This window comes from Hakea prostrata, chromosome 7, assembly GCF_041222555.1.
Source record: "Hakea prostrata isolate BN-2017 chromosome 7, UWA_Hpros_2, whole genome shotgun sequence".
In the NCBI taxonomy this organism is placed as follows: Eukaryota; Viridiplantae; Streptophyta; class Magnoliopsida; order Proteales; family Proteaceae; genus Hakea; species Hakea prostrata.
The window spans coordinates 60,455,572-60,476,146 of NC_142606.1; the positions used below are offsets into that span (position 1 = coordinate 60,455,572).

The 20,575-nt window shown below is 40.6% G+C and overlaps 1 protein-coding gene across 2 annotated transcripts in view; it reads left to right on the forward strand.

Moving 5' to 3' along the window:
* Window positions 1-20,575, forward strand: part of LOC149011551 (Metallopeptidase M24 family protein) — a 70,940-nt gene that overhangs the window by 24,689 nt on the left and 25,676 nt on the right. For both annotated transcript variants that reach the window (XM_089163794.1, XM_089163795.1), the window contains exon 7: window positions 5,386-5,513. In XM_089163794.1, coding sequence (XP_089019920.1) covers window positions 5,386-5,513 — 128 coding nt within the window. The remainder of the gene's footprint in view (window positions 1-5,385; window positions 5,514-20,575) is intronic.

A 20,575-nucleotide genomic window follows, 5' to 3' on the forward strand; every position in this document is an offset into this window, starting at 1 on the left:
CTCGCTGGGATAGTGCCTTACTCCAAAAAGCGATGGGATGTCCTTCTTGCATAAGGACAACTCCTAGTCCTACTCCCGAAGCATCAGTCTCCGCTACAAATTCCTTCGTAAAATCAGGCATAGCAAGTACAGGTACAGTGGTCGTTGCTGCCTTTAAAGCTTCAAATGCTTGTGTGGCTAAATCATCCCATTGGAAAGCCTCTTTCTTCAACAAATTGGTGAGAGGTGTTGCAATTTTCCCATAATCCCGAACAAATTGTCGATAATATCCGGTGAGGCCAAGGAACCCTCTAAGAGCTCGGATATTCTTTGGTAGTGGCCACTCCATCATGCAAAGTATCTTCTGTGGATCTGCCTCTACCCCTTCAGAAGAGATGATGTGCCCCAAGTAGTCTAACTTGGTGACCGCAAATGAGCACTTCTTCTTGTTTATCACCAAGCAATGTTGAGTTAGGAGACCTAAGACAACTCGTAAGTGACTCAAATGGTCTTCGAAAGTCCTGCTGTACACCAAGATATCATCAAAAAATACTAGCACAAATTTCCTCAAATGTTCTCGAAATACCTCGTTCATGAGAGCTTGGAAAGTGGCTGGGGCATTTGATAACCCAAAAGGCATCACGAGGAATTCGTAATGTCCGTCATGAGTTCGAAATGCTGTCTTCTCTTCGTCTCCTTCGGTAATCCTGATTTGTTGGTACCCTGACTTGAGGTCGAGCTTACTAAACACTTTGGCGCCACCTAGTTCATCCAACAATTCATCTATCGCTAGTATCGGAAATTTATCGGGGATTGTTAACTTGTTAAGTGCTCGATAATCCACACAAAATCTCCAACCACCATCTTTCTTTTTCACTAACAACACTGGGCTCGAATAAGGACTGACACTTGTTCGTATTAACCCAGCAGCTAACATTTCTTTGACTAACCTCTCAACTTCATCCTTCTGTGAATGGGGGTACCTGTATGGCCTGAGATTTGGTGGGTTGCTGCCGTTGGCCATACGTATTGAGTGGTCATAGGATAGGCGTGGTGGTAGCCCTCTGGGTTCCGCAAATAGTGGCTCAAAGTCCTCCAGCATCTCTTGTATCTGCTTACTAACATCTGCACTATTCTGGTTATCTGTTGACATCGGTTTTAGCCAAAATCCATCGCGTCGACCAACAAGAGGTTGGAATCGTTGTTCTGGTAACACGGTGTTTTCGCCCCTATTTATGGTGATTTCAGGCGATGTTTCTTCGACTTCCAGCGATTTTCCTTTTAACAGGTATGCTCTCATCTCACTTAAAAATGCTGTATTACTTTGTTCGACTCTGTCCAACTTTGAATCGATCAATACGAGCTGGTTCTGCATGTCCCTCACACTCGCCTCCACATTCTCCACTCTGGACTCCATTCGACTCTTTACCATTCCCTGGGATTAACGGGCTCTTATACCACAATGATAGAACCTTGCTGTAACTTCATTAATCCATACCAAAAACTGAACCAAATACTCTTCTAGTTGCTGAATGCAATTCAATGTTAACAGTAACAGTATAGTTTAAATAGAACAACCAAGAACAATAGCTGTATTCCTTTAGTAATATCTGAATTGACAATACTAGGAATACAAGTTGATTCTACTATCTACTACTTAAACTGATATAAATAACAAGGTAAAAGACTCAACAGATAACCAGAATAACTCCCACAGAACAGAGCTCCTCTGAGAGGTCTTCCCTCTCCCACAAGCTTCGCTTGTTCCTTCCCTTTTTCTCCTCCCTCTTCTTGCTTGTTCCTCTCCTTACATACCCTAATTGTTCTAACAGATATCTTCCCATTAAGACTTGCATCCACCTAGAGAACGCACTGGTTGTCAAGGTGGCAAGGCGAACAAAGAGGTTGGGGCTCTGCCTAGGGGATTACGCAACAAAGTGGCGCCTAGGTGGCAATATGGCGACCAAAGCGAGTGGGTCAATTTTTTTTCATTATAACTTTAAATGGATAAATTTGTATTATAAGCTAAATAAACATTCAAGAATCACATTCATCCAAAAAAAAATAAAAAATCAGCATTCAAGAATATTATAATTATGAAAGATGATCTAAAAAAGAATACAAACATAAGTTCATCTCATCAAGCATCAAAACATATGACCATGAACCATATCAAATTATAAGTATGAAAATGAATGTAGTAATTTTACATTTTTACATATCTCTAAGATAGTGTGATGCCAAATAAGTGCCTTGTCCATCTAATGATTAACTATTAAATTTGTATATGGCTTTTGAAGAATAAAATTTGATTAAAAAAATATTATTATATCCAAAATGTCAAAAAAGGATCATTTTGGCGTCTGGGCGGCAATAAGGTGCACATGGCGACAAAGCTGTAGCAATTAGGTGAAAAAGTGGTTGAAAAGTTGCATGTCAACAAAGGGTGGCAAATAAGGTGGTTGAAACTGTCTAGGTGGCTGCTTTGAAAACCATGGAGTATAGATAACCAGCCGTTGTAGGATCCATATTCCCTAGGTTTCCCCTACATCATTAAGTGCTTCTATGTGTTATGCTGCTGCAACGATTGGTTAATGTCAACTTGGTGAGAGAATGTCCTAGAATTGAGTATTTTCTTAAATTCTAGGTGAAGTCAAGTGAAGTTCCTTCTTGTGGCAGAATTAACAACCTTAGACTTGATTTGCACTTGATTCAAAGCTCCAAAATGCTACCTCATTCAGGTATTTGGCAACCTATACCCCATCCCTCCTACTGTTGTGTTCTCTCTCCTTGTGTCTAATAAGCCCCTAATAACTCGGGTGTACGAACACAGGAATAAGGAGAGAAGCATGGGATCACCACCAGCAGCTGTTGTGGATTAATCCCAACCACTCATGCAGGGGACAGAATCGGTAGGAGGGACAGGTAGCCAAAGTATATTGGACAGCAGCCACAACCTTGCTAACAATGGAGAGCAGAGATGATGGTCCACTTGGCAGGAGGGGATTGGTGTGAGGTGTGAGGTGTGAGGTGTAAGATGTTGTTAAGAATGTTTTATTATGTAGGGGGGAATGAGTGAGGTGAGAGGGTATGCGTGGAATAACTGAGTGTGGATCAAGTTGAGCTTGCTGGAGGAGAGAAGTTCTCTCCAGTAGAGTTTTGGGGTTTAGAGGTGGTGCTTTGTTTTGGGAAGTTGCTATTGAATGAATCAGTAAGGAGTTTCTATTGTATTCCTATTTCTGAATTTAATGCAGTAGCCGTTACTGTTATTTCTGTGTTCTGAGACTGTTTCCGGGCTGCATTTTCTGTAATTGCTGTAGTTGGGAGGTTTGGGGGTGAGATTAATAGGGACCCTATTACTCTCTCTCTCTTCTCTCTTTTCATTGTTGAATTTTTGGACTTCTTAAAACACCTAAAACAAGAATGTTCATTCGTCCAATTTCGCCATCCAAATCCAACCAAGCTTGGATGATGTATCCCTATATCAATACCTGTATTCCCTCCAAGTTTTTGTGATTCCAGTATCCCTAACCCTGGAAACTAGCAAGGTTCTTGAATTTTCATGCTTCCTAAAATCCTAGAAAAAAGAAACCTAAATCTAGTCCATTACGTTCTTACCCATTGGGACATTACCAAACTTGAGAACCATTCCCCCACAAGTATGGTTGTCAAAGCGTTCGCCTAGGCAGTAAGGTGGTCTTTGAACTGCTTTATTTGCAATCGCTTTGTTGACATGCAGATTTTCGGCTGTTTTATTGTCTAGGCGCTACTGCTTTTTCGCCTTGTGCGGCTTATTGCCGCCCAGGCACCAAAACGGTTGTTTTTTTTGACATTTTGTACATAAGATTCTTTTTCCCTTTTTTTTTTTTTAAATCAAATTTTATTTTACAAAGCTGTATGTGAATTTAATAGTTAGGCATTTCGGAATCAAGATTCAATGAATCACAAAGTGGATAATGATTTGGAAATCGAAATAATGTTATCTATTAATTTATCGTGTTCAGTAAAAAAAGGGACATATCAATTACAATTCGGATTCGAAAATTATTCGTTTATTTAAAAATTTTCGGGAAAAAACAATTCAATCAAGTAATTTCACAGAGCCATATATGAAATGTAAAAGTTTAAAATTACTATTTTCGTTTTCATACTTATAATTTGTTATAGATAGTCATATGTTATGACGCTTGATGAGTTGAACTTATGTTTGTGTGTCTGAGGGTTTTTTTTTCCTTTTCTTTTGGTGTTGTGTGTGTGTGGGGGGTGGGGGGGATAATATTTCATAATTTTGATTCTTGATTTTTATTTTTATTTTTATTTTTATGGATGTGATTCTTGAATGTTTGTTTAGCTTATAATAGAAATTTATTAGTTTAAAAATAGTTCTATTGAAAAAATTTGATCCAACTGCTTTGGTTGCATTATTGCTGCCTAGGTGTTGCTTTATCACCTAACCGCCTAGGCAGTGCCCCAACCATCGTGGTTGCCTTGACAACCTTGCCCACAACATTATCTACATTCCCTCCTAGTTTCATCACATTCTGGCACCTAGAAGTCTTCCATCTACATCCTCTAGAGATACCTCACTCTCACCCCATTTTCAGGAATTTACATCTTCTGCTTTGAAGCCTAACATAATCACTTTGAAGCATCACCTAACCACCCTATATGAGATTAATGGGACTTTGTCGATCAAATAATCTTGAGTATTAGTCTCAAACCCATCCAATATTTGCCCCATAACTGCACCTAGTTGATCATCTAGATATAGGGCTACATCAAATATTAATGATAAAAACTTTATATACAGACATACATATATTCAGTCCTTATGTATGTTAAATATTTATATATTGTCATTGAAGCTGTAATTTTCCTTATGCGGGCAATGTTCTACCCAACCCAATAGATGGAATCAGATAATTCGCTTCAGTGACTGTTTTGGCTGATTTTCTTGTTGCTTCTTCTGCTGCCGCCCAGCTGCTCTATCGATCCCCTGAGTGCTTAGCGCTTCTCAGCCTTGATAGTTAGGACTATTGACTAGTTCTTGACATCTCAGATTTGGGGCTTGTTTGTTGTGATGCATTAATAGTCCTTTGGCAGCAATAGGTAATTCTTCTTGTGATCTAGATGTTATCTGTTTTTGGGTGGTGCCTTGGTTGCATCTGTTTGGTGTTGCAGTATTTTGTTTACTCCTCTCTAATGCATTTAGTCACCTAGTGCCTTGACAACTCTGCTTCTTTATCTTTATATGTTGGAAATTACGATATTTGGTTTCCTCTGGTTGTTTTTAGTTATTACAACTAAACTTTATCACTTCATCTCCTGCAGATGTTAGCTAGTTTGTGAGTGTATTATTTAAACTTAAAGTCAAATAATTCATCTTTATATTTTTATTCTTAATAGGTTATGAGGAACACGAGAGCGGACATGAAAGAATATCAATTAGAGAGCATATTTCTTCATCATATATATATGTATGGTGGTTGTAGGCATTGCTCATACACATGCATATGTGCTTCTGGTGACAATGGGTGAGTTTCTGTATGTTATTGTGATTGTTTATGCTTTCTTCTAACTGGCAACGTAAAGATAGTATGCCTGTAATGTTTGAGTATTAAATTATAGAAGCTTTTTCCTCGGTGGTTTCTAGGATAGTAGGATCTAGGTTGGGGATCTGTGCAGTTGCAGCCCATAATCCCCAAATTTGATGTGGATCACGATAAAATCATTTGATCTTCTGAAATGACTAGATGATGTGATCTGTTCACTTCAATTACCTGGTAAACTTTGTACTCTCAGATCTTCACTTTTGATCCATCTTCCTTAGAAACTGTGAGTCAGTAATGGTCCTATACGAATGCTATTTCTCAAATGAAAGAAAGCTTCTATTATTTTCCTCCATTTTCTTTCTGGTTGATTACATCTTATAGATTCAAACTTGAGGGCAATTTGCCCTTCACAATAATGAGTTGAGCTTGAGACCTTGGTTATGTATATTGTAATTTTATTTGTTGTTGGATTCTATGGTCCATCTTGAGGGGTATATGGTGTCTTTTGGGGCTGAAACTGGCTGCCTGGCATATATTAGGCATTTTGAACACAGTGTTGCCCTTAGATTTATTGAAGAATGAATGCAAATGAGCATCCATTTCAGACCTCAAGTTGAAAATCACTATGTTGAAGTAAAAGCCTAAAATGCCTATATACTGATGAATATATATGGGGAATCTGACTTGCATCAATGAGACGCAGCCAGCCTTTTTCTTCTTCTTCTTCTTATTAATAGAGGAATACAAGAAAAGTAGAAATACCTCTGTAGGTTTTCTTTTTTGGATGAATAAATAATCAATTAAAGACAAAGAAGCAAACTACAAAGGATCCAAAAGGCAGGATCAAATAGGAGTATGGAGTTGGGAGTTGAGTCCCCAAGATACAACAATGAGCCTGTTCCTTGGGGAGTCAACAATCGGGGGATGGGGAGCAAATGAGATCCTAGAAGAAACCTCAAAATAAATAGCATTCCAAATAGAGTCTATAGAGTGGGATTTGGAGGTCCAGCGCCTGAGATTTCACTTCCACCACAAATGGTGGACTGTTGCACCAAAGACAAGCTTACCAATCCGATCACAAATAGAGGTACCTGAAAATTTACTCAAAATCCAAGACCAGTCACGGACAAACCCAAATGAGCGGCGGGACCGGGGCCAAATGTAGCTAAGGGCTTTTCTCCAAAGAGCGCTAGATAAAGGGCAAGAAAAGAACAAATGCTCAATGTCCTCAGTACCATTCTAACACAAGATACAATTTTGGCTCACTGGAATGTGGTGGGATAGGAGGAAAGTCTGGGTAGGAAGGGCTAGGTTTAGGGCTCTCCAGAGGGTGAGGGAGTGACGAGGAATGTGATCTTTAAACCAAACCAATGGGGGCCAAAGGGGGGGGGAGGGGAGGGGGGGAGGCGGAAAAGGTTCCAAGCAGAGGAGGTAGTGAATGATTTGGTAGTGGAGGGGTTCCAAATAACAATATCATGGAGGTGGGGGAAAATGGGGGGGGGGGAGGGAGTTTCAGACATGCGTGAGACTATGGTGAGGGGATGGAACCCAGGAACCTCAAGAGATGAACTTCGAGAGAAGGGTAGATTTGGGTATGTGGGTTTCATAGACTGTGCGGGGAGGGAAGAGCGAGAGGAGGATTCCCATCAGATGCCACGGATCTAGCCAAAAAAAATAGTGGAACCAGTAGAGATATGAGTGGTAATGGTAGGGAGGGCTTTGGGATGGAGAAGTAGAAGCTTCCTCCAGGTCCATGAAGGATGAGAGGGGATAGAGACAGTCCAGAATGAGTTAGATTTGTGAAAATAGGAGTGCACCCAATTAACCCAGATAGAATCGTGTTTGGTGACTATTTTCCAGATGAGCTTGGGTAGAGCAGCGGAATTAACTTCTTGGATCCGGCAAATTCCTAAGCCCCCTTAAGATTTGGGTCGGTAGACATTGGACCAACTGATGGGGCGAAGGAAATGTTTGGATTCCTAGCCCTTCCAAAGAAAGGCACAAAAGAGAGATTCCATAGTAGACGAGATGGCCTTGGGGATCGGGAAAATGCCACTCCAATAAAGGTAGGAGGATTGGAGTACAGATCGAATGAGTTCAACCCTTACATAAGAATATCCCCATTAACAATTCTACGCTTATACCTGAATTACAACTCCCCCTAAAGTTGGTCAAGCCCAACTTGCTACCAATAGAACAAAAAACTTTCAGCACTAAGATCCTTAGTACATATGTTGGCTAACTAAGTGCTTGAAGGATTAAAAGAACTATGAGTCCATTCTCAATCTTCTCTTTCATCATGTGTTGATCAATCTCCGCATGCATAGTTCTGTTGTTGATCAATCTCCACAAGGCCCCCCTTGGTGACCAATTTAGTGAGATGCCTCCTTGATTCCTCGCCCCTCTAAGGTCCTCCCATTTGGCCCTCCTATTGATCCCCGGCGTGGCTGTGCCCGCTTACATCAAAGGCATTGCTCCTGTGTTTGGTGCACTGCACACATCTCTAGTCGTGTTTGAGGCCCTCGTTTAGAATAGGGGCTTGACTTCCTTAGCAAGTAGACATCAAAGCTTCCTTGTTGTCCTTTAATGGTCATTCCGCATCCTACTTGAGATGTGCACTTAGACAATGGTTGCTGCACGTATTGCTCCTTCCTGGTCCTTCCTCTTCAGTCATGTGCACTCTATTAATGGTTGTATCTTGATCCTCTAGGACACCAACAAAATCTAAGTCTCCTCTTTCTTTTCCTCTCAGATTCTCTACTTCCGTCTCTCCTTTCGCTCGTTGCTCACCTCCTCTTTTCTCTCCATCATCTATGCCTTCAATTGTCCCATTGGCCATTAACCCTTATGGGCAGACTTGTCCTCCCTTTAGTTCCTCAACCGATACTTTACCTTGGGGTATTGGGGGTGACCTTAATGTGGTTAGATTTAGCCGCGAAAAATTGGTGATTTGGTCCTCAATAACAATGCAGTCGCTGCCTTCAATGATTGCATTGACGATATTGCCACGACAGACCATCGATGCTTTGGCCCTCCCCTCACTTGGCAGAATCGTAAAGTGGGTGATGTGACCCAATTCTAGGGTTAGGGTTTATTGAAATATTTTGCAATAATTTGGGGCTAGCCCAGAATCCTTCTTGTTGAACCGGCAGTTGGATACACAAACCTAGGTTTTAAAGGTTGCTAATAAACCTAAATGGGATGGATAAAAATTGTTAAATATGGGTTGGATTGTTATGGATTGTAGAGATGGAAGGATTTAAATGGGTAATGTTTTGGGTAAGATTTGGTTTGAGAAAACTAAAGGGGTGGGAATGGGAATGGTTAGGGTGTTAACAAAACCCAAGGTGGGGGATGAGTCTTGGTGGTGCTGCAGGGTAGGTAATGGTTCTTGGTAGCTACAATGGGAGAAAGAAGACTAGGGGTGGGTTCTTGATGAAGTCATAGGGTAGAGGAGGGGGCTGTGGTTGCTGTACTTGGATTAAGTTATAGGGCTCCTGTAATTGAAAAAAACTGCTGGAACTTAAAGAATGATAGCTGAAATTGAGGGGGAGCTCTTTTTAACTCCGCCGTGGCCCTCCCTCAAAGATTATGATCTTATTTGCCTCCAAACATAAATTTTCATTCATCCATTCAACACACCTTCAATGAAGTAGGTTGATGTATATAGCCTTAGAATTGGAGGGAATAGACTTGGACTCAAATAAGGAAACCTAACTTGACTCAACTAGGGAATCCTTTATAGACTAGGATCTCCTTTACAACTCAATAAATAATAACCACTAAGGAAAGGAATTTTAAAGAAAACAACTTAGATCCATGACCCTTGGATCAAAGGGATTCCAACCAGAACCCTTTTTAGTCCTAAAAGGGCTGGGAAAATGATCAAAGTACCCCTGGGGTATACGGCCTTTTTTTTTTTTTTTTTTTTTTGGGGGGGGGGGGGGGGCTCCACCCTGCTTACATCAGAAGGTCAATATTGTATTGCTTCCAAGTTAGATAGTTTCCTTATGAATGATGCTTAGCTTTCCCTTCTTCCCAGCCTCTTATACTTCCGTCCTCTTTCTAGTCTTTGAGATCACTCTTTCTTCCTTATATCCACTCCCCTCCTCCTTTGAGCCCTTTAAATACTGCAACATGTAGTTCTCCCACTCCTTCCTCCCCACAGTCCGTGAAGCTTGGGACAAGCTTGCCAATTGTTCCTCCTTCCCCCTAACTGCTCTACAATTGCGTATTTGCCCTCAACTCTTAGAACTTGGGTACCTCTAGCAATATCTCTTTTAGGTCTCATCCTATGGCTCCAATTTTCCAGATTGTGATCTTTTGTCGGCTTGTCCAATCTAACTCACTCAATCTGGGCTTTGTTGAGGAAGTCCCTTTCCTATACTCTTATGTTTCATTACTCTCAAGAGAGCTTCTTCCATCAGAAGTTGAAAATCAAATGGCTTGAGCTTGGTGACTTTGACACTGCCTACTTCCATCGCATACTCAAAGGCCACCTTAACTATAACCCCATCCCCTTGCGCTGGACTAGCAATGGCTTTTGGATCTCTGATGCTCGAGTATCAAACTTAAAGTGGTTTCCTTAATATGCTCTTTTTTGGCCCTTCCTTTCTAGCCTGCCACTTTATTGCGTACTACATTAACATGCTTGTTCCCTCCATGCTCCTTTACTCCCTTCGAGCTATCCCTTTTCTTGAGGAAATTGTCTTTACCATCAATCCTATAAGCCTAGTCAGGCTTTAGATCTTGATGGGTTCAACATGGGCTTTGCGATGCCTTTGGGACATTATCAAGGAGGATCTCTGGCATCCTTAGCTTCTTTGTCAATCCCTCTCAGCTCTCTTCCATCAACCAAACATTTCTTTACCTTATTCTCAATAAGCTTGGAGCTTCTTCTCTTTGTGATTTTTGCCCTATCTCTCTCTACAAATCTTCTGCACTAGTGCATTGCCAAAATTCTAGTCAACCACCTCAAGCTAGTCATTCCCTCCCATGTTAATCACAATTAGTCTACTTTTACCTTCGGAAGAAATATTGCTGACTGTGTCCTCTTGCATTGAGACTGTCTTAGGGTCTTGATTGCAAATTGCACTCCGCTGCTACCCTTATGAAGATTGACATCCATGAGGCCTTTGGTTCCCCTCACATTGGGACTTTATTTTTGAAATCGTTACTCTGATTGATTTCCCTCCCTCCTTTGTCAATTGGATCAAAGTTTGCATCTCAACTCCTTTCTTTTCCGTTATCACCAAGGGTTCCCCCTTCGATTTCTTTTTGTCCAGAGTGGGAATCCATCTAGGTTGTCCCCTCTCGCCTTTTATCTTCTCTTTTGCTCAAGAAGTCCTTTATAGAAGCATCTAATCCAATACTATTCAACACCTCATATCCCCCATCCCTAAGCACAAAACTGTCACTAGGGGTGTAAATGGATAACCGAAATCCGCTTCCGAATTTGATCCGCATCTGTTTAGGGGTATCCGAATCCGTCCGATTATTAATAGGATATGGATATGGTATTACCCCTTTCTTACCGAAGATTATCCGTCCGAAAATTATCCGATTAAGTTACTTATTTAGATTTATTTATTCTTTTTTTATAAATTTTACCTATGATATGTGACTATTTTTCTAGATTTTCTACTAAAATTAGCTACCAAAGTTGTTAAATTCTTAAATTTCAAACCTAGCTCTCACAAATAAAAAGGTAAAGATGTAAATAGGTAGTCGAAAATTTGTATTCAATCTATATTAATGCCCATTTAGAAGAATCTACTTATGAAAATAACTATCCGATTATCATCCGAATCCGACATAATCTGTCCGAAAACCGATAGGATATTTTCCGAATCCGTCCGAATATAATAGGATGCGGATATGGATATACCACTATCCGATCCGAATCCGGTCTGTTTACACCCCTAATTGTCACTTTAAGCTTCCTTGCTTTTGATGATGACCTAATGATTTTATCTAAGGCCTCCCCCCTCCATCTCTTCCGTCCTCTCTTCCATTGACCTCTTTGAGTCCCTCTTAGGTCTCCGCTTTATCTCCCAGAATCTCTTCTTTTCTTGACAGTTGTCTCAAATCTGATCAAGGCTTCCCTTTTGCACCATATAGGATTCTCCCTTTGTTTCCCTCCTTGTGGTCTTATTTAGGTTTACTTCTCTTTCCTGGTAGACTCATTAATCACCACTGCACTCCAGTGCTTGATCTCATCTATAAGTGTCTCTACTTTGGAAGGGCAAGTTGCTCTCATTTGCTAGTAGGACTCTGTTAACCACATCAGTTTTTTAATCTTCTTAGTATTTATATTGGTGTGGTCTTCTTCATCTCTTGAGCTACCATAGGATCTGTGGGAGCCCTCTTCTGTGCTTTCCTACAAAAGGCAAAGCCCCCCCCCGGGGGGGGGGGGGGGGCCCCCCCCCAAACCACGGGGGGGGGGGCCCTTAATAAAATAAGAAACAATAAAAAAAAAGGAAAAAAAAGATCGAAATGAACATTTCGACCTTGGAAAAGGTCGAAATTTCGAGGTTTCGGTCGAAATTTCGACCGAAACTGGATACTTTTTTCCTGATTCTTGAAAACTCAATTTCGAGCCTCAAATGCACTCAAATTGATTTGGATTTTTGCATACTAGCTATTTCAAACATAATAAACACTATAATAACTACTAGTTTACTAAAAAACTACTGAAAATGTAACATCCAACATTCCAAGTATATAGTACATGAATCAGAGAAGAAGTTGTATTGTTATTACTTACAAGTTACAACTTACAACTTACAACTTGCTTACAAGTCTATTCTATTCAAGCCTCAAGGTCTCCCTCTTCCGTCCGCACCCCATACAAATGACAATATAACTCCCATGATGTTTGCCCCCGCCCCATATAGTTTTGGACATAGTCAAAAACTCGCACCTCTGTATGTGGCCTCATCCACATGCATAAGATTCCCTAACGGTGGGAAGTTGTGAATCTCCAAAGGAACTGGTGGTGGTGGGCCTTGTGGGCTGTGGAATAGTGTGGAAGATCTGCTCAACAAATGAAAGACCACCCTGCCCCTGGCTCTCAGGACTAGGAGAAGGATAAGGATACTGATAAGGTCACAGTGGCTGACTCCGATAATCGATAGTGGGAGGGACACCATAAGCTCCATAGGCCGCTCCATAACCATAAGGCTCTAGTCGTGGCCGATCGGCACGACCCCGAATCCGATAGCCGGGGAGGGACACCATATGGTCCATAACCATAAGGACCATAACCATAAGTCGACTCGGTAGAACCAATACTCTCCCACGACAGTATCATATGAGGACTCTGCAGGCCTATGCCATCCGGATCCTCTAGAGGTGGAGGAGTCTCTAGTATCATCAATGCTCATCGATCTCATAGATCCCACCAAGCTCTCGGCATCGGATGGACGGTAGGACCCATATGATGGCGTGTCCTCTGTGCTCCAGCCATGCTGTCTCCCCTTCCCCTTCCTCGAATATGTAGAGGAAACATTTTTGCCTCGAGATGCAGCTCCGGTATGGCTCCGAATCCCGTGTCGCGTGGGTGAACCGACTCTCTCCTGTGAATCTCGGTGGTCGTCCTCCCCCCCCTCGACTCTCACGTCCGGCGGGGTGGTGGTGGTGGTGGTCTCTCCCAGGATCAGCTGAATCCCGATCACGAGGTCCCACACCCTCCTCATCCCCTCCATCATCACCATCACCGTCATCATCATCACCATCATCGTCATCGCCGGAGGCCTGAGTCACCTCATTCTCAGTGTCGGACCAGAAAATCAAATCCTCACTCTGGGTGGATGCACTAGGGTGTGGCACAAAGGGGACGGGGCGGGCTCTGCATGTGGCCTCCCCCTCCTGGGCCATGAAGTCCACCACATCAGCCCCCATCTCCTCTCGCAATCGACTATTGGGAAGACCTCCATCCTCATCCAGCAATCCGTCTCCACTATCCCCGATCCCAGTCAACTCTTCGGGTTATCATCATCATCCATCTCAAATATGTCGGCCAACTCGATATTGGTGCTCTCTCTGTCCATCCCCTGTCTAATATGATCCTCTCTTAGTCTCATATTATAGTGTAGGTAGACAAGGTCCTCTAGACGCTTCACACCCAATCGGTTGCGCCTCTTTGAGTGAATGAGGCTGAAGGTGCTCCAATTTCGCTCACAACCAGTGGCAGAACATGTTTGGGAGAGCACTTTGCTTGCAATCCTACTCAAGTTGTGTGAATCACGTCCAAATTGCAACCACCACTCAGCTGCAACAAACATAGACTCCAAGTCATTTTAATACTTAAATAACTAAATTAAAGATAGAATCATAGAATATAATAATTAAATGTATAATGTATAATGAAATAAATGAATGAACTTGCACTGCAGGGCGGTTTCCCGTCCCGATACAGCCACAGCACGACCGAAGCTCCCAGTGGCATCCCTAAAAGCCTTTATCTAATATATAAAGAGAAAAAACAATAACTAGTTAGTACTTAGTAGTTACTAGTTACTACTTACTAGGTTAATGACTTAGTATAAAACTACGAATTGTGAATATCAAATGATTCTAATCACTATCTCACCTCCATAAGGATGATTGCTTGTTTAGCTGTATCCGGTTCGAACTTCTCCACTACAGTTTGGACAGCATCCATCAAATCTTGCCTCATCCCAATATTGTCCTTGTAATGGTACTTGGGATTTAAATAGTATGCTGTGTAAGAAAAAGTATGTCATAAAAGGGAATAGTTAATGCTTAAGCCTTAATAGTGTGATAACATAATGAAAATTAAATTAAATACTAGACTTAAGTACTTAACAACTTAACAACTCACCAGCCTTATGCAGTGGATGCTGCAACATAGACTCCCATCTACTGTTGATGATTTGAAGGACTTTCTTGTTGCCGCGTGGGTAGACCTGAGCAACTTGCTGCTTCATCCTATCTACTGCAGCAAATATGTGTGCTAGAGTAGGTTTTCTTTGCTGATCTACCATCCTCAACACATTCACCACAAAGCTCAAGCATCTTCACTACTATCCTCACATTGTGCAGTAAACTCTCATCAAGGATAGTCAACCGAGCTCTCCTTCCTCCCACCGATGAAGAACCCTCCCAGTTAAACCACTCCTCTGATGCAAACATACTCCTAAGGCCAGTCTTCCTACTCTCAAAGCTCTGCAGTGCTATCCAATTAGTAGCAAATCTGGTTATGCCCGGCCTCACTAACTCACCCCCGACACTTGTCCCTCATCATCCTTAATGCATAGGTGTGGTTATATATGAAGGTGCTAACATGTCGAGCTTGGTCCACCGTATTCTTCACAAGCTTGACCTTTCCAATCTCCTTCAACATTAAGTCAATGCGATGAGCAGCACAAGGAGTCCAAAAGAGCCTATATCTCGTCCATCCATCAAGGCATCAAGCCATCAATACAAAGTTATAAAGTGTAAATGTATATGTGTAATGTAAATATATGTATTTACAAATGAAAATTAATACTATATGTTTAGACTTTAGATACCTGGAGTTCTCTTGCATCTTCAACCCGACTTTTCTTGTAGTTGGAGCCATTATCGATCACAATTTGAACTACATTTTCCACTCCAACCTCCTTCACCACTTGCTTCAGTAATTTGTAAATGTATTTTGCATCCTTCTTCTCACCGGATGCATCTACCGACTTGAGGAACACTTGTCCTCCCATCACAATTCAACATGAAATTGATGATGGATTGTCTAGTGGGACCAGTCCAACCATCGACCATCGTAGTCATTCCATAATGATTCCACATGGGCTTTAATCCCTTAATGTATTCATTTATGTCCTCTTTATGCTTAGGCAAATACACATTGTATATCTCATATGGAGTGGGGCCCCGTACACCACTCCCACCCTCGCCTATCTCGCTCAATCATATCTCCTGTAGTAGGGCCCCGAGAGCTGTATGTGCTTTGGAACACTATGGTAATGCGCCCATTTGGAGAAAGCCATCCCCACTTTCTCCTTCACACTCCCCCATAAGTGCTTCAACTTTCTCTCGTTTATGCTCGGGCCTCACAAATAGGGCCGGATCATTGCGAAGAATCTCAAGATCCGGATCGTAGGATGTGCTGAGGAAGCTCGACCCCTTGTAGGGGCCCGTGGGATAGGAGCCTCCTGCCTGACACTCTGAGACCTCCTCATAGGGACTTGGGAGCCACCTACACCTCCCATACCTACTGGCTCTCTGAGGACCCACAACCCGCACCCCTCTGTTGCCTCCCGATGTCATCAATCCTCTGTTGCTCCCTACTCATCATCATCGCCCTCCTCGACTGATCGGCCTCCGGATCGGGTCACTGTCTCCTGGCTCATCCCTACCATAACCCTCGAGATCCTGGAAGGTCATCTAAGCGAGCATCCTCGAACTCATCCCTCTGTGTTCTCTTCTCTTTCCTCTTTTGCTTTCCACCACTAATATATGAGGCCATTGCCTTCTTGACCTCTACGAGCACCTTTGGGCACCCTGTTACATCCCCGTTGCCACCAGCTAGATGCACCTTCAATCTAGTGGCCCCACCTCCTCCTATTTGTTTCTTGCAAGTAATTACACTCACTCTTCCTCTTATCATTGTCGGTGGCCGTCCATGATCCCAAGCTATGTCTGACATCTTTAAAATAGAGTGCCTGATACAAGAAACACATACTAAGTATCTTGAAAAGCTCCACAATATGCTCCAAAAATGACATACATGCTTCTAATAATAACCTCCTATTTTTAAATATTAAAAAAAAATATGTATAACTATATAAGTATTTTTTTAATATATAAATAATTTTAAAATATATAAAATACACACTAACTATCTTAAAAATATCCACAACATGCTCAAAAAATTGCATACATGCTTCCACTAATACTCTCCTATTTTTAAATTTAAAACAGAAATTAATTATTTTTTTAATATTTAAATATTTTTTTTAATTATTTAAATATATATTAAATACAGTAAAATTACATAATTAACAGAAAAAAAAATTAATTCAACACCATCACAGCAATATGGTGTCTCAACTCTCACATACATCCATTTGAAGCTTATACATGTACTATACATAAACATTTTTAACAATATACATAATTTAGTAAATAATTTTTAATAACAGAAAAATAAAAAAATAGTAGGAAGAATCAAAAAATAATTTTGACACTACAAATTCATAGATTATCACTCTAAAGTAAACATATATAAATTTGGAAGCAATCTAACATGATTTAAGGCACAAATGAAACAAAAATCAAAAAATGAGGAAGTTGGTTACTCACCTTGCAAGATTTGAGAAAATGCACAAATGGAGGAGCAAATCAAGTGTTTGAAGGAAATGGAATACTAGAAATTAGGTGAAGAAGCGGATGAAAACAAGAGAAATCAACAAAAAATTCAAAAGGAGGTCGAAATGGCTCTGGCGATATGGCTCGGTAGGTCGAAATGCCGTCGATATGTCGAAACTGGGTCGAAAGTGGGTATTTTATAGCCTACGCATGTGTCGTTTCGGCCCGATATGGTATCGGGCCGAAATGTCGACTCGTATCGACCGAAATTTCGGTCGATACGAAACGAAATGGATACTTTTTGTGCCTACTACTCAATTTCGTTTCGAGTTGGATTTTTGCAGGCATTTCGATCGAAATTTCGACCATTTCGATCGAATTTTCTTCCATGATAGAAACAGGGGGGGAAAAGAAAAAAAAAAAACACTTTAATCGGGGCCCACCCCCCCTCTTTTTTATAATTTTTTTTTTTTTTTAAAAATTTTAAAAAAAAAAAAAAAATTTTTTTTTTTTTTTTTTTTATAAAAAAAAAAAAAAAAAAAAAAAATATATATAAGCTTCACATTCTACTGTACTATACAATAAACCACCAAAAAGAAATCATCACCTTTGTGTCAACTTCACTGCCTTTATCCTGGACTTGGGCATCTATTGACATTAAGAGTAATGAACTTCACAAGCCCAATAAGCAATATGCTTAACTATGCCATGGTGTACCAAACAAGCAACTCATTCCATTTTTCATTATAGAAAAAACTTCAATTTGATTTTATTATTATAACAGTTTTTCTTTTCAATTTACTTACTTTCATTTCTTGTTAAGTCTTAGACCCTAGCTTCTTCTGTAGAGAGGATACCTTAGTCTAATCCGCCCAAGTGGCATCTTCCTTGGTTTCAGTCTCAGTCTCAGTTTTGAGGGTTCCCAATTCCAGTCTCTTGGCACAAGCCTTGGTATCCCTCGTAGGTAGCTATCATTGGCCTAGACCTTGTCTTTCCTCTTTTCAGTCTTGTTTCATGCCTTCCCATTTGGTTACACTAGGTAGCAGGACTTACAAAAGTTGTGCTTGTTAGCATAGTAGCTTTTACTGATTTTCAGTTTGTCCTCTTTTAAGTGCAAGGTCTAACAAAGATGGATCATTTAACATGGTTCCTAGAGAAGCAGTTAAGCATGGATAAATGGTCCTAATTTATACCATGTCATCTTAACGTTCCATTCAATATTGAAAAGACATATATAAGTGACAACCATAACAGTCTTCGAACATGATCAGATTTAACAATCTCATTCCAAAATGCTCATTAAACATTAAAGAACATTACAAACAACACATACAAGCACCAACATAAATTGACACATATTTCTTAGCCAACCCTCCTCTTGTTTACCCTTTTCCTGATTCCAAGGTTGCGTGTCAGTGCACCCTCTTTATTGTTAGCACCCCTCCTACAAGACACTTTATTTCATTTCATAAGGTCTACAACTTCAACAAGAGTAAGGTTACATTAAGGTCCCTATTCTGAGTGTCCCAACTCCAATTTCATTCAATTTATGACTTCAAATGAGTGCCATTTACTTCAACATTCATTCTGAGGCTCATAAGAAACCTCTAACTAGGTTAAATGGGGCATTTTGGGACCATCTCAGCCTAAGGTTACCAAAAGCGGCTGATGTAGAGTGACAGCAAAGAGCAGCTTGCCACTTAGTGCTGTCCTGACAGCCTCAAACTGCATTTTGGTCCTGTTTTTATGGGGTTTTTGACCCAGATCCTTTTCAAATTCAAAAAATTCCTATTTCACAACATTTGTAGGCCTTGTAGCTCTCTTGGAAATGATATCAAGATCATACAATATGGAGTTCAGTGACAGTTTTGGTCCAAATACTTCATTCATAGGGGTCAGTCTGCGAAAACAGAGTTTCAACCCTACCTTTCATTTAGTTTTGAAACTCAGATTTGGCCATACCATCTTAGATCCATGAATTTAACCCAGTCGCTACATTAATTTATAGTCCATCTTCGAGCTCCAATTTCTAATCTCATACACGGTTCAAGTCTTACCTTAGGTCTGCGCTCAAATCAAGCTGAAAATCTCTTCAAGTGTGCAATTCTAAATCATTTAGGTTAAGCTTGCATGCCTGAGTTCAATCTCTATTTTTCAGGTTTGAATTTGCTTATAGTAGTCTAGGATTCCCTCCTCCATCTCCTCTTCTCTCTTCCTCTAGCCCTCAATTGTTCTCTCTTTCTTTTCTTTGCTAATAGAATAAGCTTTAGGCCTCATCCAAGAGACGAATTCAACCCTCTGGTTCAATCATGACCAAAACCAACCCATCGGAATCGCTTTTAACAAAAAATCAAATTGTACCCTTCAAGGAACCATCTCTGAATCGGATGGGTTGGTTCAGTCCAATTTTCCATTTTATCATATTTAATCACTATTAATGATTAATTAGGCTTGGTTCAATATAACTAAAGTTGGTTCACTAGCTATGGGTCTACATACCAATTCCATGAAGCAAAGTACTATTCCAGTCATTTATATTACCTGGTACCATGGCTTTGGCCTATTCAGTACACTTCTCCTCTAAAACCTAACAATATCACATGCAATATTATTATTAAAATAGTATATTTAAATACGGGGCATTACACCATCAGTTGGCCCATAGTATGCTTTCCAAACCGGAAGGGCGTCTTGGTGTGCTTAGAATTTAGGACTACAATAATGCTAGCTTGATGAAGCTCATTGGGAAATTCTCCACCAAGCAAGGTTAGTTGAGTCTATTACCATCTCTTGAAATTGACTCAATCTAGATTCCTGCCCTTCCCGCCGGCCCACCTTGTGTTGTAGGGAACTTCTCTTGCTTCATCCTCTTGCCCTTTTGGCCACTTTTGTCATAATCTCTGATGGTTCTCTACGTACTTGTGGCTTGACCCTTGGCATCCTAATACAACACGAACCAGTAATTACTGTTCATGCCATGGTTTTCAAAGCGTCCCCTTAGGCGGTAAGGTGGATTTCAACCGCTTTATTTGTCACTGCTTTGTTGATATGCGGTTTTTCAGCCGCTTTTTCACCTAATCGCTACCACTTTGTCGCCTTGTGTGCTGTATAGCCACCTAGGCGTCAAAGTGGTTGCTTTTTTGACATTTTGTACATAGTAATATTTCTTTCTTGTTTTTTTTTTTTCGATCAAATTTTATTCTACAAAGCCAATATACGGATTTAATAGTTAGTAATTTCGGAATCAATGAATCATTTGATGGAGAAGGCACTTATTTGGTATCACACTATCATGAGGTAAGTATAAATGTAAAATTACTACTTCATTTTCATACTTATAATTTAATTTAGTTATGATGCTTGATGAGATGAACTTATGTTTGTGTTCTTTTTTGATAATATTTTATAATTATGATTCTTGAATGCTTTTTTGTTTTTTTTTTTTTTTTTTTTTTGGGGGGGGGGGGGGGCATGAATGTGATTCTTGAATGTCTGTTTAGCTTATAGTAGAAATTTATCAGTTTAAAAGTAGTTGTATTGAAAAAATTTGACCCACCACTTTGGTCTCCTTGTTGCCGCCTTGGCGCTGCTTTGTCGCCTAATCGCCTAGGTGCCGCCTTGACATCCATGGTTCACGCTATAGTTATGTGAATAGTAACTTAGGAGATAATTCTTCGTATTTGGGGCTTCAAGTCTAGCTTGCAAGAAGATAAAAT